At 37.1% G+C, this 23,101-nt stretch overlaps 1 protein-coding gene across 1 annotated transcript in view; it reads left to right on the forward strand.

Moving 5' to 3' along the window:
* Window positions 1-23,101, forward strand: part of KCNQ4 (potassium voltage-gated channel subfamily Q member 4) — a 518,522-nt gene that overhangs the window by 319,858 nt on the left and 175,563 nt on the right. Inside the window, exon 3 of the mRNA XM_053707227.1 lies at window positions 21,887-22,013. Within this exon, the coding sequence (XP_053563202.1) occupies window positions 21,887-22,013 (127 nt within the window). The remainder of the gene's footprint in view (window positions 1-21,886; window positions 22,014-23,101) is intronic.

The following is a 23,101-nucleotide window of genomic DNA, read 5'->3' on the forward strand; positions in this document are numbered from 1 at the left end:
TCTTTTGCACAAGCGTCTGGCAGAGGTTCCAGATGTCCAGGCATTTTGTCAGGCTTTGGTTAGAATTAAGCCTGTGTTTAAACCTGTTGCTCCCCCATGGAGCTTAAACTTGGTTCTTAAAGTTCTTCAAGGAGTTCCGTTTGAACCCCTTCATTCCATTGATATCAAACTTTTATCTTGGAAAGTTCTGTTTTTGATGGCTATTTCCTCGGCTCGTAGAGTCTCTGAGTTATCGGCCTTACAATGTGATTATCCTTATCTGATTTTCCATACAGATAAAGTAGTTCTGCGTACAAAACCTGGGTTTTTACCTAAGGTAGTCTCTAACAAGAATATCAATCAAGAGATTGTTGTTCCATCATTGTGTCCTAACCCTTCTTCAAAGAAGGAACGTCTGTTACATAATCTAGATGTAGTCCGTGCTTTAAAGTTTTACTTACAAGCTACTAAGGAGTTTCGTCAAACATCTTCCCTGTTTGTCATTTACTCTGGACATAGGAGAGGTTAAAAGGCTTCGGCAACCTCTCTTTCTTTTTGGCTTCGGAGCGTAATACTCTTAGCCTATGAGACTGCTGGACAGCAGCCCCCTGAAAGAATTGCAGCTCATTCGACTAGAGCTGTGGCTTCCACCTGGGCCTTTAAAAATGAGGCTTCTGTTGAACAGATTTGCAAAGCGGCGACTTGGTCTTCACTTCATACATTTTCAAAATTTTACAAATTTGATACTTTTGCTTCTTCGGAGGCTATTTTTGGGAGAAAGGTTCTACAGGCAGTGGTCCCTTCCGTTTAAGTACCTGCCTTGTCTCTCCCATCATCCGTGTACTTTAGCTTTGGTATTGGTATCCCACAAGTAATGGATGATCCGTGGACTGGATACACTTAACAAGAGAAAACATAATTTATGCTTACCTGATAAATTTATTTCTCTTGTAGTGTATCCAGTCCACGGCCCGCGCTGTCCTTTTAAGGCAGGTCTAAATTTTAATTAAAGAAATATAGAAGGCTATAGGAGCGCTTGGGATACCTAATAGGAATCTTAGCTGAGTAGGGTCAAAGGTATTTAAACCAAACCAAATGTTTATAGATGGTTTTTAAAATACGTATTTATTACACAATGTTAAAAACAATATCATAAAATATAAAATCGGTATGCAAATGGTATATATAATTTTACCATGATATATAAGTAGTATAGAGTATTAGCCCTATCTGAACATACAGTATGGTTGTACTATAGAGTGTTAACCCTATCTGAACATATATCTCTATCTGATAATTTGAATATAAGATCGCTTCGCAAATAATTTAAATTCTATAGTTCACGTTATGTGGTTCAAACCTTAGGAGACTTTTCAGCTATGAGATAAAAAACACATAAGATAAAAAACAACATATGTGAATTCCCAATATAAGTGATAACGTGGTAAACCTTGAAAAAGTAAAAAATGTGTATAAAATGAAAAAATGAAAAAAGTTTTTTCAAAAAACACAAAATAAAAGCCGGTGTACACCTTTAAAGGCTTTAGTGTGGATGTCCTTGCAAATAGTGACAAAATCGTGAAAAAATATATATATATATAATTGTAAAAAAAGTCTTAATTCAATCTGAGGTTCTTTGTGTGACAGTTTATATCCGATATGTGTTGATGTCAATATTCTTGTAAATGATGTTTGGATCCTAATATTCCTTTAGTCCAAATGTCGATATTCACAGATTCTTCTATGTCCTAAATAGAAGAAAATAGACAAACATAGTGCAATATGCCCATCCAAATGTGGCTTAATAGGTATAGAACTCACCGATTGGGGACCTGAGCCTTCAATATCAGTTCACAATCTACGCGTTTCGATCCTGCTGGATCTTTCTCAAGACTGATATGGCTCTGTATGGTCTTATCTTAAATAGGCTATTTAGGCCCAAAACCGCCAAAATAATGGCGCCAAAATCGCTCCTCTTCCGGGATTCTTTTCCCCGGAAGTACTACTTCTATGTGTTTTAGCCCTCTGAGTTATTTCGTTATAATGGAGGTATGTATGTCCAAGCTATCTCCAAATGTCCCACACTACGGCGCCGCACCGGATGTTACACGTGGGCGAGATTGAAAGCGGAACCGGAAGTGACGCTGTGCATATGACGTCACTTCCGGATTGTCGCTCTCGACTCCATATTTGTTATGGGATATTCCCTTTTGTCTCAGATCCCCTTTTGGGAGTTCTAATACCTTACATTTCTTTGCCAACTAGGTACTGATGCATAGTTATTTGAAGATATATATAACCAATAGCGAGATGCAATTAAAAAAGGATAATACTGAAAAAATATATATATAATGAATTACGATAGTTAAGAGTATATTAAAAATATATATATTAAAAAATATATATATTAAAAAAGTATATATGTTAAAAAAGAATATATATGATGATGGCAGTAGAAAATTAAAAATTAAAGATTATAGAATACAGTGATTGGATGTGGCGGTATGTCATAATTACATCCATACCGTTCTTCGAAATATAAAACAAATTAATACGATGAAGGATATCTTATCTGGTTCCTGAAACTAAATGTTATAATAGTTTCCTCTTATACCTAATTCTTATACCTATTTTGGCCACATGGTATGTTTAACTGGTTAATAAAATATTATATGACAAAGGTCATAATACTATTAAAAAGAAATCATCAGTATTGCCTTTGTCTTCTAATATATAATTTAAAAATTTAAAATATAATTTAAAAGTGTATATAATTTAAAAAATGGAGGTTCTATAGTCCCAGAGGTTCTTTCTTGTTCTTAAAATCCAGTTAAATTAAAATATATTTAATTAAAAATATATTTAAAAAAATTATAGATAAGTATAGATTCCAAGTAAAAAAGTTAAGAAGTAAGATTGGGGGATTCCATATGTGTTTGGACTTGTCACAGTAGATGTATTATTTCTGTATTGCCGTTGAAACCTTTTGGGAATGTGCAGTCTAAATTAAAAATCCATTTAGACTCTTCTCTCAAGAGTGACTTTTCAAAGTCCCCTCCCCTCCAATTCTTCTTAATTTTACTTATACCCATATACCTCAGGGTTTGGTTGGAGCTGTTGTGGACTTCTTTAAAATGTTTATATAAGGGAAAATCATCCTTTTTCCATTTGATTTGTAGCAGGTGTTCTCTTATCCTGTCTTTTAATTTCCTGGATGTTTGGCCTATATATTGGAGTCCACACCCCCACACTCTATTAGGTATATGATGCCACTATCTTGGCATTTAATCATGTCCTTCATATAAAAAGTTTCTCCTGTTATTTTGGATGAAAAGGTCCGTGTTTTTTTGCCATGTTTGCACGCTTTACATGAATGGCATGGGAAAAAACCTTTTAATTGCTGTCCCAAAACATATTTTGTTATCTTCTTGGGAGTCTTTGGGATGCTTGGTGCCAGGATACTTTTCAGATAACAAAAGATGTTTTGGGACAACAATTAAAAGGTTTTTTTCCCATGCCATTCATGTAAAGCGTGCAAACATGGCAATAAAACACGGACCTTTTCATCCAAAATAACAGGAGAAACTTTTTATATGAAGGACATGATTAAATGCCAAGATAGTGGCATCATATACCTAATAGAGTGTGGGTGTGGACTCCAATATATAGGCCAAACATCCAGGAAATTAAAAGACAGGATAAGAGAACACCTGCTACAAATCAAATGGAAAAAGGATGATTTTCCCTTATATAAACATTTTAAAGAAGTCCACAACAGCTCCAACCAAACCCTGAGGTATATGGGTATAAGTAAAATTAAGAAGAATCGGAGGGGAGGGGACTTTGAAAAGTCACTCTTGAGAGAAGAGTCTAAATGGATTTTTAATTTAGACTGCACATTCCCAAAAGGTTTCAACTGCAATACAGAAATAATACATCTACTGTGACAAGTCCAAACACATATGGAATCCCCCAATCTTACTTCTTAACTTTTTTACTTGGAATCTATACTTATCTATAATTTTTTTAAATATATTTTTAATTAAATATATTTTAATTTAACTGGATTTTAAGAACAAGAAAGAACCTCTGGGACTAAAGAACCTCCATTTTTTAAATTATATACACTTTTAAATTATATTTTAAATTTTTAAATTATATATTAGAAGACAAAGGCAATACTGATGATTTCTTTTTAATAGTATTATGACCTTTGTCATATAATATTTTATTAACCAGTTAAACATACCATGTGGCCAAAATAGGTATAAGAATTAGGTATAAGAGGAAACTATTATAACATTTAGTTTCAGGAACCAGATAAGATATCCTTCATCGTATTAATTTGTTTTATATTTCGAAGAACGGTATGGATGTAATTATGACATACCGCCACATCCAATCACTGTATTCTATAATCTTTAATTTTCTACTGCCATCATCATATATATTCTTTTTTAACATATATACTTTTTTAATATATATATTTTTTAATATATATATTTTTAATATACTCTTAACTATCGTAATTCATTATATATATATTTTTTCAGTATTATCCTTTTTTAATTGCATCTCGCTATTGGTTATATATATCTTCAAATAACTATGCATCAGTACCTAGTTGGCAAAGAAATGTAAGGTATTAGAACTCCCAAAAGGGGATCTGAGACAAAAGGGAATATCCCATAACAAATATGGAGTCGAGAGCGACAATCCGGAAGTGACGTCATATGCACAGCGTCACTTCCGGTTCCGCTTTCAATCTCGCCCACGTGTAACATCCGGTGCGGCGCCGTAGTGTGGGACATTTGGAGGTAGCTTGGACATACATACCTCCATTATAACGAAATAACTCAGAGGGCTATAACACATAGAAGTAGTACTTCTGGGGAAAAGAATCCCGGAAGAGGAGCGATTTTGGCGCCATTATTTTGGCGGTTTTGGGCCTAAATAGCCTATTTAAGATAAGACCATACAGAGCCATATCAGTCTTGAGAAAGATCCAGCAGGATCGAAACGCGTAGATTGTGAACTGATATTGAAGGCTCAGGTCCCCAATCGGTGAGTTCTATACCTATTAAGCCACATTTGGATGGGCATATTGCACTATGTTTGTCTATTTTCTTCTATTTAGGACATAGAAGAATCTGTGAATATCGACATTTGGACTAAAGGAATATTAGGATTCAAACATCATTTACAAGAATATTGACATCAACACATATCGGATATAAACTGTCACACAAAGAACATCAGATTGAATTAAGACTTTTTTTACAATTATATATATATATATTTTCACGATTTTGTCACTATTTGCAAGGACATCCACACTAAAGCCTTTAAAGGTGTACACCGGCTTTTATTTTGTGTTTTTTGTTTTTTGAAAAAACTTTTTTCATTTTTTCATTTTATACACATTTTTTACTTTTTCAAGGTTTGCCACGTTATCACTTATATTGGGAATTCACATATGTTGTTTTTTATCTTATGTGTTTTTTATCTCATGGCTGAAAAGTCTCCTAAGGTTTGAACCACATAACGTGAACTATAGAATTTAAATTATTTGCGAAGCGATCTTATATTCAAATTGTCAGATAGAGATATATGTTCAGATAGGGTTAACACTCTATAGTACAACCATACTGTATGTTCAGATAGGGCTAATACTCTATACTACTTATATATCATGGTAAAATTATATATACCATTTGCATACCGATTTTATATTTTATGATATTGTTTTTAACATTGTGTAATAAATACGTATTTTAAAAACCATCTATAAACATTTGGTTTGGTTTAAATACCTTTGACCCTACTCAGCTAAGATTCCTATTAGGTATCCCAAGCGCTCCTATAGCCTTCTATATTTCTTTGATACTCTAAAGGTCTGGTCAAGAGATCTTGCACTCAGGAGCTGGAGTAGTAGTATTTTGGCGCTGGAGAAACCTACATTATCTAAATTTTAATTAAACTACAGTCACCATTGCACCCTATGGTTTCTCCTTTCTCGGCTAGTTTCGGTCGAATGACTGGATATGGCAGTTAGGAGAGGAGCTATATAACAGCTCTGCTGTGGGTGATCCTCTTGCAACTTCCTGTTGGGAAGGAGAATATCCCACAAGTAATGGATGATCCGTGGACTGGATACACTACAAGAGAAATAAATTTATCAGGTAAGCATAAATTATGTTTTTTTATTATTAGGAGAGTGAGGGGGATAGCGGATAGAGGGGTATACGTGTCTTGGCTATGTTTGGGAGGCGTGTTAGACAGTACGGGAGATTTAATACTTTAGCCAGGTTTTGTAGTCGCCAGCAGTTTCTAAAGTGCCGTAAGTCACTGGCGACTCCAGAAATTTGTACTTACGCAGATTTCTGGACATCGCTGGTTTATCCGACTTACGGCACTTTAGCATCTGACGGCGCCGTATATGGGATAGCTCGAGTTGCGAGCTGAAACTACGGGCGGCGGGGGTTCCCTCGCTTGTACCGCAAACTACGATCTATATCGGATCGTGCCCAAGATTTGTGAATGCAGAACCTGATTAGACTAAAAATTAATTTTAAACATTTAGGGATTAAAGGGACTTTCTACTGCAACATATAATGTATTATTTCATTAAAGCATTTTATTGAAATTAAACCCTGCAAAGTAGTGACTTTGTGCCCCCCCCCCCCCCCCAGGATTGCCATTGATGAGCCAATCAGGAGCAGACATACTGAACCAGTCAAGAGCAGTCACACATGAGCATGCTTCAGTCATTGGCTATATCCTCATCTGGAGCAGAATGTTTGTGTTCCATATAATTTATTATAGAAATGAGCCAACCTAGCTAACTTATTAAAGAAATATGAAAACAAAATTAGCATCCAGTAAGTGCTACTCATGTTCTGAACCAAAAACAGGCCGGCTGTAAGCTGACTTTCCTGCTTTTCAAATGAAGATACAGAGAGAACAAAGAAAATTGATAATAGGAGTAAAATTAGAAAGTGTCTTTGCATGCTCTATCTTAATAATGAAAGAAAAATGTGTGTTTCATATCCCTTTAAAGGCATGTATGTTTTTTCTCAACTAAATTTGGAGAATATTTTTGCATTCCACACAACCTTGGGAGAACCCATACCTAGACTATTGTGTAAATAAAATACAAAGTGTAAAGTGAATAAAAATAGCTTTGCCCTAAATAATTATGTGCTCGCTTTAGTTACTTATTCCATTTCATGTTTTATTTTATACTAATGTATTTAGTGAACAATATACAAATTAAATTCCTATACTTTTGCTAACAGATACACTATTTATAATGAACCAAATTCACGTTTAATTTTCTACGTTATTGCACAGCATTCTCACCTCATCCAAATATAGTGACAAAACCTATTTACGCACAAATGTGACTGCGCATTTCAGTTTTGACTTTAATGTGTCTTTAATAAAGTCAATTTTCCTAAATAATGTAAGTCAGAAATAAGTTTAAAAAGTTAATATTAAAATAAGAGAAGAACCTACCAGTTCTTTCAGAGAATGTATCTTGTTTTGTGTTTGAGTGTAGTATGAGTAAATCTGAACAAGCAGTAATTTAATACACAGTACGGTTTTCTTTCACGCTATTTCTTACAGTTTTCTATGTTCTGATAAAATACTTTAGACAAAGTAGGGCAGGGCATGCTGCCTTTTCCTATCCTTAAATAACCTTATGGGGAAAAAAGCTATACTAATAAATGCAAGAACAGTTATTTAAACAGGTATGAGAAAATTACTCTTAGGAAAAAAGATCATGTTATTTCTCTAATTTGACTTTTAGTGAACTTGATAGAGAATGTGCCTATCTGCGGCCTAAGCTCTCCTGTTATTGTCTCCATAAAACGTGTGCAAATAACGCTCTTTTTTTCTCAGATCAATTATTTGTATTTATTTGTAGGTTTTTAAATAAAAAATAATATTGGATAATCACTTGTTCTGCTATATCTGACATTTCTGTACTGTCTGGAAGAGCTGAAATTAGATTTTATACTTTAATTTCTATATTTATAAATCAAGTGACATCTGTTAACAGATATTACATTAAATTAAATTTCTACCCATGCCAGACACATTTTCTCGGAAACTACCATAGTTACTTAGAAAACTTTGGCAAAACAACATCTGAATCTAAATATCTAAATTCTAGGATCCCAATTTAACCACGCGCATATTGTTTAATAGCCTCTGATTGTTGAATCAGATGTTTCTACTGACTACAACAACACGCCTGCTTCATTTTAACCTGTAAAGCTCTCACCCCTACCTCCCCCAGCACATTTTTATAGAAGGCTGACGTCAGGTGTCCTTGATCTAGAGGCGGTCTAAATTAAGAAGTCCTTGTGTTTCGCCTTTGATTAAATGCTGTTGATATTGTTTGTGGAAAGGTGCTGGAGATAGCAGAAGATTCTTTGCTGAGGTTTAGGAAACAGGACCTTCCTAGCAGTTGTAAATCAATGAGATTGAAAGGTGGATCAGTGTCATTTGAGAATCTCCTTTAAACGCTCATTCTGATTCCTTATCCTGACAGAAAAAAAATGCAGGTACAGGAAGCGGTAGCTTCCTTTTTTATAGAATGTAGACCTTGTTTGATGCATTCCTAAGTCATCTGAAGCTGCCAAGGGTGAAAAATAATAGGGAGTAGAATTGACTTCTTTTTTTGCAGAGATATAATTGCTTTTAAACTGACTTAAAATACAATTTTAATAAATGTGAACTTTAAAGGGCCACTAAAGTCAAACGAAGTTTCATGATGTAGATAAAGCATTCAATTTAAAAGAACTTTCCAATATACTTCCATAATCAAAACGTGCACATTCTTTTTATATTCACACTTTCTGAGGCTCCTACTCAACATTTGCAAAAGCGCACAGTATATTAATATATTTACAGGGGGAAGGAAAACTGAATTAACTTTGAAATTTGCCAGAAAATATGCTACTGCTCATTTCAAAGTCAAAGTATTGCATTGACTTTATATTGTCAGTTATTATTATTTTTCTGCATTTAGTGGTCTTTATAAAGTGATAGTAAATCCAAGAGTTTCAAAAACGCTAGGATTTACCAGCACTAACAATTAATGGGACCTTCAGTCATAAGTTTAAAAAAAAGATATGTTAAAAGTAGCTTTTCTTTGCCTTGGCCTCCTTGCTAAACTATGCAGCTCTGGCTGGCTACAGCATAAATCTTTTTATCAATGAGGTGATGTTTCCACCTCTTAGCGAATAGCTCTGCTAGCCATATGGCGCAGTGCCATATGGTTACATTAACAGGTTACAAAAAACGAGATGAGCACACACATAAATCAAAGTGTAGCATTTCAGTTGGGGGGGATAACATTTTATATATATATATATATATATAGAGAGAGAGAGAGAGAGAGAGAGAGAGAGAGAGAGAGAGAGAGAGAGAGAGATTTCATCCACCCAGGGTGCTTCCATAGTATTGATAGAAGTAAAGAATGGGGATGCACTCGCCAGGATTTCCAAAGTTACCTTTAATTAAGGTAACTTTGGAAATCCTGGTGAGTGCATCCCCATTCTTTACTACTAATAAATATATATATATAAGCAGCACTTCTGCTGTGTGCTTAACCCCTTTGCAGGGGTTAAACACACAGTAGATCAGGGTTTATAGTCATAAAATGATATGCTCCAGCGGATTAGAGCATGTCATTTTTAGCTATTAGGACCCTTTAATGTATGTTTTTTGCCACTGAATTTATTTACTGTACAAAATGTATGTGTAGTGTCTATGGGTTTATATGCAGTACCCTACATGTGTGTCGTGTGTAGTCTGACTTCCACTCATATTTATTTATATACATTCTTTAGGAAACCGCTTCAGGTATCCCCTCCAGGCTACCATACAGAAAACTCCCACAAACCTCTGCATGTGCAATGGATTGTTCAGCATGCAGTCATTTCTTTTGACCACATGTGATAGAAATAGTAGTTAACATAACGTAGAGCCAATTTTTTTTTGACAGAGCTCATTTATACATGGGTGTGTGCATGTGTTTCCTTCTTAATATAAGGGGAGTCCACAGCATCATTCCTTACTGTTGGGAAATACTGAACATATATACACACATACATATACACATATACACATGCATACATATGCACATATATACATAACATGCACACACACAGAGACAGAGATACATACACACACACACACACAGATACATATATAGACACATACAGATACACATATAACATACATACACACACAGAGATACACACACACAGATACATATATACACACATACATATACACATATAACATACATACATACACACACAGAGATACACACACACAGATACATATATACACACATACATATAACATACATACATACACACACAGAGATACACACACACACACAGATACATATATACACACATACATATACACATATAACATACATACATACATACATATATACACACATACATATACACATATATACATACATACATACATATACACATATTGTAAAACATAGACACACATATACAAACACACACACACACACACACACACACACACACACACATTAAAGAACAAAGAAAATCTGGCTCCTAAGTATTTTGGTTGGCTCCTAGAATAAATTTGTTAAGCCCTGACTTACCTTTTCTGCAATGTACTGTTACCCTGTACCGGACTGGAGTTCAAGAAGGTATGTTCTTCCTTGGGGGTCAGAAGATTTTGGAGTAGTTCCTTAGGGAGGGTATCTGCCCTTCGATATGGGACTGGAGTTTTAAGTAGTCTTGTCAGCCTCTCAGTGAGAGCATTGACGAAAGTTAGTCTGGAGATGCAGGGAGAGTCTTTCTACAACCCATCCAGACTGCCTGCTAACAGCTCCTAAGCAATCAGTGTTGACAAGTTTCACTGCCTACTTGTTTTCTCATTGAAGTCCATGTCAGGAGCGATGCTACAAGACTGTCACACTTGAGAGGCTGTGTTTCTGTTCCACAGCATGGATTCTGGTAAGATTGTTTCAATTTTTTACATGTGTTGAAAATGCTAGAAGACAGGGTCACAGTGTGGCTCCTTTTATCTTAATAGAATCATGGGTTAATATCTCCTGAGAGGGACTATTGAACAGTGAGGATTAATCAAATGTGATGCTTTGATTTTATGCTGCTTTATGTGTGAGATTTCATTGGGCTCATAGGCTGTTTGTTATGTGGCTTGAACGCACAGGTTTTTACTTTCGATTTGAGTGCTGCACAGCTTATAGCTTGGTACGCTTTTTCTCATAGCAGGGGCGGTCCTGCCTTGCACACCATGTGACCGGGAGTGGTCTCGCTTTCATTTCCTCATTCATGACCGAGCTGGCTGTCGGAGAAGACGCTATTTCTCTGTATTGTCTGGCTCTAGGAGGTGGTGAATGCCCCAGCCATTAGGAGTATAAAGGTGCCGTTTTTGAGAAATAAAGATTGTTTATTTTCTGTGTCCTGCTGTTATTAGCTTAAGCTATGGAGGATTCTGATATATTAGAGGGTATTCCCTCTATTTCAAATAGTAATACCTGTTTATATTGTGAGGAGGCTTTGGTATGCCGCTCTCTCAGTTATATTCCACATACCTTGACAGCATTGTTCGGTCAAAGAAGGTTAACCATTTTAGTACCACAGTGAGCTATCTGAGGACTCGCCATCCCGTGAGGTAAATACCCTACATTCATCTTCTTCTACACACGCAGCTTCCCGTAGCACGCTTAATCCTCTACCTGGAGGGGGCCTTTTGCCGCCAGATTTTACTGCACAGTTACAAATGGCGGTGTCTGCGACCCTCAGTGCTTTACCTCGCCCTGCTAAACGCAAGCAAAAGGTTAAACATAGCTCTCCTGCCCCAGGGTCATCATGTAAGCTATTGGATTTCACTCCTCTGTCTGGAATACTATTCAAACCTTTTCGTGGTCCCAAAGAAGGAGGGAACATCCGCCCGATTCTGGACCTAAAGTGCATTCAAGATGGAGACGATAAGTTCCGGAAGGACAATTCATGACGACTATAGATCTGAAGGATGCTTACCGTCACGCTCCAATTCACAAGGACCCCTTCCAGTTCCTAAGGTTTGCGTTACTGGACCAGCACTTCCAGTTCATTGCACTTCCGTTTGGTCTAGCTACTGCTCTAAGAATTTTTACGAAGGTTCTAGGGGCTCTTCTAGCCGTTGCCAGAACCCGGGGTATAGCAGTAGCTCCCTACTTGGCCAATATTCTGGTACAAGCACCATCTCTTATTTTGGCGGAAGACCATTCGGAATCTCTCCTCTATCTTCTTCGTTCTCATAGATGGAGGATAAACTTAGAAAAGAGTTTTCTTATACCAAGCACCAGGGTGAAATTCCTGGGTACTATAATAGACTCCATATCCATGAGGATATTTCTAACAGACCACAGACGTTACAAGATAGCTTTGGCATGTCTTGCCCTGAGGACCTCCTTAAGGCCCTCTGTGACTCAGTGTATGGAGGTGATTGGTCTCATGGTGTCCAGCATCATTCCCGTTGCAACTGTGCATGCTGAGGCAGTGGAACGGCGATCATTCGGATATGTCTCAACAGATTTCTCTGGACAACCGGTCGAGAGAATCTCTTTCTTGGTGGCTCTGTCCAGATCATCTGTCCCGAGGGACATCCTTCTTAAAACCATCCTGGGAGATTGTGACTACGGAAGCAAGTCTATCAGGATAGGGAGCTGTTTGGGGTGCCAAGAAGGCACAGGGCCTGTGGACTCCCCATCAACATTCTGGAACTCCGGGCAATCTTCAATGCTCTGAAGGCTTGGCTCCTTCTGGGTTCGTCCCAGTTTATCAGATTCCAATCAGACAATATAAACTTGGTGGCTTACATCAACCATCAGGGTGGAACGAGAAGCTCCCTAGCAATGAGGGAAGTATCTCAGATTCTGGAGTGGGCGGAGGCCCACAGCTGTTTGCTGTCAGCGATCCACATTCTGGGTGTGGACAACTGGGAAGCGAATTTTCTCAGCAGACAATCCTTTTATCTGGGGGAATGGCCTTTCCATCCCAAAGTGTTTGCGGAGATATGCAACAGGTGGGGGACGCCAGAGATAGATCTCATGGTGTCCATCTCAATACCAAGCTACCCAGATATGGGTCAAGGTCCAGGGCCTTGGAGGTTCAGTCTAATTTACCTTTTCCCACCGTTACCAATCCTTCCTCGTGTTGTGGCCCGCATCAAGCAGGAGCGGGCATCAGTGATACTGATTGCTCCATTGTGGCTGAAAAAGAATGTGGTTCGCGGATCTGGTGGGGATGTCATCATCTCCTCCATGGAAGTTATCTTTTTGCAGGGATCTGCTGGAACAAAGTCCTTTTGTTCATCAAAATCTAGATTCTCTGAGGCTGACTGCATTGAGATTGAACGCTTAGTCCTAGCCAAGATAAGTTTTTCTGAGAGAGTTATTGATACTCTCATTCAAGCTTGTAAACCGGTTCCTCGTCGCATCTATTACAAGGTGTGGAGAACCTACTCTCTGAGATGGTGGCCTTGCAATGTGAGCCTCCTTACCTAGTTTTTCTCGCTGATAAGGCTGTTCTTTGCAACTGGGTTGGGTTTTTTCCCTAAGGTTGTGTCTGATCGCAACATCAATCAGTAGATCGTGGTTCCTTCTTTGTGTCCTAATCCTTCTTCTTCGAAGGAGCGATTACTTCATCATTTGCGGTTGTGGTTCGGGCTATGAAATTCTATCTTCAGGCTACAAAATATTTTAGACAGACTTCGGCATTGTTTGTTGTCTATTCTGGTCAAAAGGGGTGAAGTGAGCGCCTAAGTCAAAGGCTAAGGTGACTCAAGTGATAACAGTGTTGACTATATTTATTCATATAGCGCAATATCCAAGTGATATAAAACTAACATATAAAATATGATAAAATCATGGATCCATGAACTAACAAACAGAAACATTAATTTCAAACATAGACCACATATGTGGGTGTGTACTGATTATGTAATTACTCATAGCAGGAAGGTGGTATTGGATTGAAAGAAGGGATAGGGAACTGGATCAGTTAGGAGTCAATTTAATAAATTGGTCTCAGATATTGAATATATGACTGGCTTTCCAGATTCTATAAGTGCATAGAGTGTATCAATATGGTGGACTGCCGGACTTAGACAAATGTGTCCAGCTCTCAGGGTAACGTATCTTATAGTAGGTCTAGTGTATAATGTTGACCCCTGGCGTCTCCCCTCTAATCTGCACCATTTGTCATCTACGCGTCAAATGCCTAATACATTTTAAGGTCTCAACGGGAGTCATATATTTTTTATTTTTTTATTTTTTTTAAATTTGTAATCTTTTATTGAGATTTTTTTACATTGACAAAAGATAACAAATGACCATTTGCACCAACGACAGATGCATAAATTACAAGCAAGCAAACTTGAGGAACAGGTTACTAAATAACAGCTTTGTAGTTATAAAAACAATGGATATAAGTACATTTATAAAATCATTAGCTTTTTCTGTGAATAGGTTAACACATACGGTAATAAGTAATATAACAGTAGAACTATTCACCCTTAGTGGTGTAAATGAACATGGAGTTATGAAATCTCATTTTATAGAGTTAGAATTAGAATACATCCCAAGCTATGCTGGGTAACTCTTGTATCCAAATCAGAGGATATGATACTAGGGAGGGCCTCAACTGGTGCACACACTCACTTTTGGACCATTGATAATAGAGGTTAGTTAGCATCTGATGGTTTAATAGTAAATAGAGAGGAAGCTGGTAAATTGTTATTTATAATCTGGAGTTAAATTCTAAATAATAAGGGTAAGCATCTAGATCACAAAGATACACTACACTTATAGGGAAAAGGCATCTGAAGACTCTCAGGGTGCTTTGGGTCAACCGTTTGACTAAGTTAGATATTAGGTGGTCATAACATCAAACTTTTTCTGAGTAAGATAATTAAGTGAATTTGTTATTTTCCAGATGCCAAAATACCTTGTCGCAAGTGGCCATAGTATTAACTAGCAGGAGAAACTTGCATAACTTCCTCACTAAGGTTTAGACCATTATTGCTTGGTTACTACTGCAGGATGGGTAAATCTCTAATTGTGGAATGAATGTTAATCCTCATTGAGCAAGTCTAGTATAGAGAAGCGTAAGTAAGTCACCATTATTTGCCTGTAAAGAGATGTTAAAGCATTTATGGAAGCTATGAGTCAAACCTGGGGTAACGATAAAAGCACCAACGGGAGTCATATTTAATACGAATGCATCAGATTGATTATTTATACTCAAAAATGATAAAATTACCTAAAACTGCCACTTGGAGGATTAATATCTGCTAAAATATATACTAAAATATACTAAAGAATATGTATGATGAACTTTAAAGAGAAATAGCAGTTATGTCACCTAATGGTATTAAAATCCTCTGGATATTTTAATCCTACAACTCCTTTACTAGAACTTCATACCTAGCTATTATGAGGACTATTTTGGGCATAAATGTGGTCATGGTATAGTATTAGTATGAGTCTTCCTTGATATAGCCTATTGGAACTTTAGAGTTTTAAGTAAAATACATTTGTATCTCTTCTCAGTCCGACTTAATGCTTCTTTAGATTCATAAGATGTGATAAATCCTCTTTATTATTAAGTCCTTTTGGGTAAAGACAGTCTACTGTAAATATCCATTTTGATTCATTAAAGAGCAGTCTTTGTTCATAGTTGCCTCCTCTCCAGTTCTTGTTGACTTTCTGAATCTCTAAAATCTTTTAAGTTACCACCGTGTTTCATTGTGAAGTGTCTATACAGAGGGGTGTCTATACTCTTCTTTTCAATAAATAGTATGTGCACAAGGCTTCTTCCACTTCCCTATCATTTTGGTTGTGGAGCATCATCCACTTAGCATATGAAACTTCGGGACATAAGCCTCCTCAAGGGATTACGGCTCATTCAACTAGAGCTGTGGCGTTTTCTTGGGCCTTCAAAAATTAGGCCTCTATGGAGCAGATTTGTAGGGCGGCTACCTGGTCCTCCTTACATACTTTTTCAAAATGTAACAAATTTGATGTTTTTGCTTCGGCTGAAGCAGCTTTCGGGAGAAAGGTTTTGCAGGCTGTGGTGCCCTCAGATTAGAGTCCGCCTGTGTACTCCAATGGGCGGCCCTCTAAATTATATTTTTCTTCTGGCACCATTTATACCCTGATATTTCTCCTACTGTTCCTTGTTCCCTCGGCAGAATGACTGGGGGATGGGGGAAGTGGGAGAGGTATTTAAGCCTTTGGCTGTGGTGTATCTGCTTCCTGCTGGTGGCCAGGTTCAGAATTTCCCAACAGTAAGGAATGATGCCATAGACTCTCCTTATACAGAAGGAAATGAAATGATCTGGTAAGCATAATTTATGTTTTTTACATATCTTTATTTGTTTATACTGTTTCAAAAAACAATACTAAAACCTTCTGATCATTTAAAATGTGTGCTACATACATATCTGTTAGATTCCGAGGGATATGGATATTCATGTTGAGACATTTCCCTATATATATACATTGAGGAGATATTTGCTAGCAGAAATATGTTTTAGAACAGCGGTCGCCAACCAGTGGTCCATGAGAAGATGTTGGTGGTCCTTGACACCAAGCAGGAATATCCTTGATGGTGTCACCCCCGTTGCACCACAACTCCCTACAGTGCCTGGCTGGACATCAGTGAAAACCGATGAAGGAGTTAAATTATAATCTCTTTACGCACGTTGCATAGTACTGCGTAACTTGCGTAGCTAGATTGTATTTTTAACTCCTCCTGTCCAGCGCGCTGCTCAGAGGAAGATGCTTCCATTCTAAAGCCAGCAGAGGTTGGTATTGTCTTGGCTTGAAATAATGGAATTAAAGTATATAAAAAAAGAAAATCTTAAAAAAACTATTTCTCTCTTATATTTAATTTATTTTCTCCCCTTTACCTGTCTCTTTGTAGTAGTTTTCCTAATTCCTTCAGATGGACTTACATTACTGCTTGTCTTCCTTCCTTCTACTTTTTTTTTTTATTAAATATTTTTCATTCTAATAATTTTCCCGCGCACAAAGTCATTCCACCTGAATTCCAGTAATTGTGAAAGGTTTGTACCTTTTTAAAAAAATTCATGTTAGTGGTCCACGGGATTCAAAATTGTGAGTTTAGTGGTCCCTGAGGTCCGAAAGGTTGGCGACCCCTGTTTTAGAAGATATTATATTGAGAATTCAATATTATAAAAACAGGAATTTGGATCATTTTGGAATTTTCTAAAACGTGTATATGACAATTAGACCATAATGGGAGATGGGTATTTAGTTACATGACTGGCATTTTGTCTAGTTTAACTGGACTTGTCTTTTCTTGTAGCAGATGTGAACAGATTGTATGTATTGTGCTTTAATTGGAAATCTGTTTAGCAAAGCTGCAAGTACATTTTTAATAGACGTTTATGCAGTGCTGCCCAAACGACATACTGCAGAATGCATCTGTCCTGCCATGATTTTTGTGTGGCCTGTACTAGTACTTAAAATAAAATGTATGCACATTTGCACCATGTATTGTAACTTAATGGCCCTTCATAAAATAAAATTTAGGTTCCTCAGGTGTAATGTCACCCTATTCTCTAAACCAAAAACTTACATTTTAATACAGTCTCTGGCTGCCCCTTCTCAGCTTGCTTTTTCTTCCTAAAACAATCAAAGAAAGAATCCACGTATGAGGAAAACAGTATAGAACTTTATTGTAGATTTACCTAGAGACACACAAAGCCATGCAGGCTCACAAAAAACATTCTACGCGTTTCATGCCGTAAGGCAATTAGTCAGGGATAAGGTAGTACCTCCCCATTCTGTCCTAAATAGCGCACATATTAACCCCTGGTAGTCTAATTAAGAATCAACATTCAGCATATCAGCATAACATTAGCTGAAATACTTTATAGTAATCAGGGTATAATACATTTAGTGGGTAATTAATACAGAAACTTTAACAGTCAGGTGATATGTGCAGCAATTTCTTAGTGAAGGAAGGAAGGGAATGGTACAGCTAGTAGCTCTCATGGAGCGGGTATAACAGTCTTCATTTGTCCATGCCCTTCCCTTCCATCAGGAAAATAAATGATACATTTTGATGCAGTTTCTCAGTGAATTTTATGAACACAGAAACATAGATTTTAATGGCATATAAAAACTATAGGCTGCCTACAATTTCCTAAAAGTTTAAGCTTATGTAGTTTCAGAGGCGTAACTAAAAACCACAGGGTCCAAGTGCAATAATCTAAAAAGGGCCCCCCCACACTCCCTACCCACCCCAAAAAGAATGGTGAATTTGATAGATATCTTCTTTTTTTTTTTTATTACGTTTAACACAGAAAAAAAAATGTGAATCAGATTATATGTCTGCAGAAGGAGGTACCCTGTGCCCACAGTCTGTGAGATGGTCTGACCCCCTATTACTGTATATAGTGACACTGTTTAACCCACCAGTACTGTATATAGTGAGTTAGTGATACAGTCTGTAATCTGCTGGTGAGATGGCTGGCCTGACCCTACCCGCCCCAGTACTTTATAAAGTGACCATAGTAGTCTGTGACATGGTCCAGCCCCCCCCCCCCCATTCTGTATATAGTGGTACTGTATAGTCAGAGACACTATTGAAGCATCATGCCACACTCACATGATATCATTGCAGGCAGTGGCAGGTCAACTTTTTTATTGAGAATTTTTTTTTATTTTAAGCTGGGCCCCAGTTGCGATTGCGACCTCTGCACCCCCTGTAGTTCCGTCCCTGTGTAGTTTGTAGGATAACGTCTTGCTTACCCCAGCTAAGTCCACCATAGTGTTTGTCATTACCACTTCTAATGGAAGTTCATTCCATAAATCAATCCCCCTTTCTGTGAAGAAGTGCTTCTGCAACATAAAAACATAGAACAACAGTTGAGCATAGATAAGGTGATCGTAGGAAATATTTGTATTATTAATTATTTATTTCTTTATTCAAATTGGTATTATTACAGAAAAGGATAGTAACTTTATTTCTAAGCTCTAGTCCTTACGTTCCCCTAACTAGCCTTGCTTCATGCATTTCTCTTTTTGGGTATTTAGCAGCTCAGTCGTTGTAACTGACTAGCCTGTATAATAGAGAAATCTTTTAAAAGTGATCTGTATTTGAATAATATCATTCATTAATACTAGGCTACAATGGCGATTCCCTAACTTTCGCCTAGATTACGAGTTTTGCGTTAGAGGCTGTGCGGTGCTAACAAGCAGTTTATGCTCACCGCTCACTTACAGATAGTGCTGGTATTACGGGTTTTTACAAACCCGGCGTTAGCCGCAAAAAAGTGAGCGTAGAGCAAAAATTTGCTCTAACACCTGCAAAAAAGCAGCGTAAAGCTCCTAACGCAGCCCCATTGATTCCTATGGAGAAAATACATTTATGTCTACACCTAACACCCTAACATGAACCCGAGTCTAAACACCCCTAATCTTACACTTATTAACCCCTAATCTGCCGCCCCCGACATCGCCGAAACCTGCATTATATTATTAACCCCTAATCTGCCGCTCCGGACACTGCCACCACCTACATTATACTTATGAACCCCTAATCTGCCGCCCCCAACATCGCCGACACCTACATTATATTTATTAACCCCTAATCTGCCGCCCCCAATGTCGCCGCAACCTACCTACATTTATTAACCCCTAATCTGCCGCCCCCAACGTCGCCGCCACTATAATAAAGTTATTAACCCGTAAACCTAAGTCTAACCCTAACACCCCCTAACTTAAATATAATTAAAATAAATCTAAATAGAATTACTACACTTAAGTAAATTATCCCTATTCTAAAGGAGGACCGCTTCTGCCCGGTTGGGTAAAGACGTCTCCCGGTAAGGTGATCTTCAAGGGGTTAGTGTTAGGTTTTTGTTAGTGTTAGGTTTTTTTAAGGGGGTATTGGGTGGGTTTTAGAGTAGGGTTGGTTGTGTGGGTGGTGGTTTTTAATGTTGGGGGGTGGATTGTATTTTTTCTTTCAGGTAAAAGAGCTGATTACTTTGGGGCAATGCCCCGCAAAAGGGCCTTTTAAGGGCTATTTGTAATTTAGTGTAGGGTAGGGATTTTTTTTATTTTGGGGGGGCTTTTTTATTTTGTTAGGTGGATTAGATTAGGTGTAATTAGTTTAAAAATCTTGTAATTTCTTTATTATTTTCTGTAATTTAGTGGTTTTTTTTGTACTTTAGATAATTTTATTTAATTGTAATTAGTTGTATTTAATTTAGGTAATTAATTTAATTGTAGTGTAGTGCTAGGTGTAATTGTAACTTAGGTTAAGTTTTATTTTACAGGTAAATTTGCCTTTATTTTAACTAGGTAGTTATTAAATAGTTAATAACTATTCTACCTAGTTAAAATAAATACAAAGTTGCCTGTAAAATAAAAATAAACCCTAAGATAGCTACAATGTAACTATTAGTTATATTGTAGCTAGCTTACTGTTTATTTTATAGATATTTAGTTTTAAATAGGAATTATTTAGTTAATTGTAGTAATTTTATTTAGATTTATTTAAATTATATTTAAGTTAGGGGGTGTTAGGGTTAGACTTAGGTTTAGGGGTTAATAAATGTAGGTAGGTGGCGGCGATGTTAGGGCCGGCAGATTAGGGGTTAATAATATTTAAATAGTGTTTGCGATGTGGGGGCCCTCGGTTTAGGGGTTAATAGGTAGTTTATGGGTGTTAGTGTACTTTTTAGTACTTTAGTTAAGAGTTTTATGCTACGGCGTTGTAATGTAAAACTCTTAACTACTGACTTTGAAATGCGGTACCAGGCTTGACAGGAGAGGCTCTAACGCTCACTTTTTGGCAGACTCATAATACCGGCGCTATGCAACTCCCATTGAAAATATAGGATACGCAATTTACGTAAGTGGATTTGCGGTATTTCCGAGTCTGGCCAAAAAATTGAGCGGTGAGCCTGTACCTGCAAGACTCGTAATACCAGTGGGCGTTAAAAAGCAGCGTTAGGACCTCTTAACGCTGCTTTTTAGGGCTAACGCACAACTCGTAATCTAGGCCTTTGTTTTTACCATGAAGCATCCTTGGTATTCTTCTGAAATTCACATGAAACCTTTTTTTTAATTTAAATTCCAAGAAGAATCCAAAGATAATAATAATAAAAAAGTAAAAAAATACCTGGTTTTTAAACCTGCCCTCATGCCTCTCAAACAGGCCAAATTTTCAGTATTACCATCGATGAGAGCAGGTAAAATAACCATGTTTACTAGATGATTATTTCACCTGCACTCTAGTTCAGATATCCTCACAATCTGGCCTGTTAGGGAGGCTGGAGGACAGGTTTGAAAACCAATGCCTTAAAGTAAAAAGTATATATGGGAGATATTTTACAGTGTACCAATAAAAATGAAGTTTAAAAATGTATGCTTATGTAAGGCTGTCATGTATTAGGATCTATTCTCCATTACCAACCGTTAAGTGCTCTGACACCGCAGTGTTTTGATACCCCAGTTGCGCCTTACTGACCTAGATGAAGCAGGATTCCGCATGAACAAGCAGTAAAACCTTAGATTGTATATGACGTTAGAAACCTGAATGTCTGATATCACATGCATTTTTAAATAAGTTTTGCTGTGAAGCTACCAGTTTCTCTGTTGCTCTATTCTTGTTTTTTCCCCTCTCTTTATCTCCAGTCATAAAAGAAAACAAATGTGTCTATGTGTGTTAGATATACCTTTGTCAGACATGTTTGGTGCCTTAGGAGAGATAAGTGTTACAACTTAAAGGTAAGAGCGATTGTTAAAGTTGATTTTGCCCAGTGATTTTTCTCTCTTTCTTCTGGTTATCAGGAATTTGTGATGATCGTGGTGTTTGGCATGGAATACGTGGTTAGAATCTGGTCATCAGGATGTTGCTGCCGTTATCGAGGGTGGAGAGGGCGGCTGCGATTCGCCAGGAAGCCATTTTGTGTCATTGGTAAGAATCTGTCTAGTAAAGTAGTATATGACAAGTATACAGTATGGGTACAAAATGACAAACCGATTTCAGTTTACAATATTCTTTCACACAGCACTCAATACTAAATAAAAAGATAGGCCTTGCAGGGGCGGAACTACCGTTGGTGCAGCGGCACCAGGGCCCAAGTGCTGGGGGGGCCATAGCAGCCAGTTTATACATAGGCATGGGAAATCCAGAGAGGGAACAAAAAAACATTAACTGACATAAAAATATCAGTGACATTTTTGAAATGTATGTATTTTAATTTTTATTACTTGTTAAATCTGTGCTGCAACCTTAAAGGAACAGTCTAGTCAAAATAAAACTTTCATAATTCCGATAGAGCATGCAATTTTAAACAACTTTCCAATTAACTTTTATCATCAAATTTGCTTTGTTCTCTTGGTATTTTAAGTCCTTGAAGGCCGCCTCTTATCTCAGTGCATTTGGAAAGTTTTCCACAGCTAAACAGTCCTAGTTCATGTGTGACATATGGATAACATTGTGCTCACTCCTGTGGAGTTACTTATGAGTCAGCACTGATTGTCTAAAATGCAATACTGTCAAAAGAACTAAAATAATAGGGCAGTTTGCATTTAATATTACTGTGTTGGTTATACAAAACTAGGGAATGGATAATAAAGGGATTATCTATCTTTTTAAACAATAAAAATCGGGAGTAGACTGTCCATTTAAATTAAATAGAACAAAAAGCTCATTAGTTTATGTGGCACTGAATGAAGTCACTTTAAAAGCTTTTAGTATTAGTTCCATAAGATTAAACAAGAACTGGAGAGGCTTGTCTCAGTAGTCGAGAGTCTTTAGTGAACGAGCGACTTAGAATTACATACGAACTAAAAAGTTTATTAGGGAATCTAGCATATAGTAGAGTTCACTGCAATTTGTGAATTTAGACAAGTATGCGTTAGAGGTTTTGTGCATGCAAAGCTTTGATTTTCTGTATGTAAGCTATTACTAGCTTAAAAGAAAATGCTCAATACTGATATGGTGGTTTCATTTTGACCAGCTACCCCTATAATACCTTACACACAGTTTAGATTGCTTAA

Source organism: Bombina bombina, chromosome 3 (genome assembly GCF_027579735.1).
Source record: "Bombina bombina isolate aBomBom1 chromosome 3, aBomBom1.pri, whole genome shotgun sequence".
NCBI classification, from domain to species: Eukaryota; Metazoa; Chordata; class Amphibia; order Anura; family Bombinatoridae; genus Bombina; species Bombina bombina.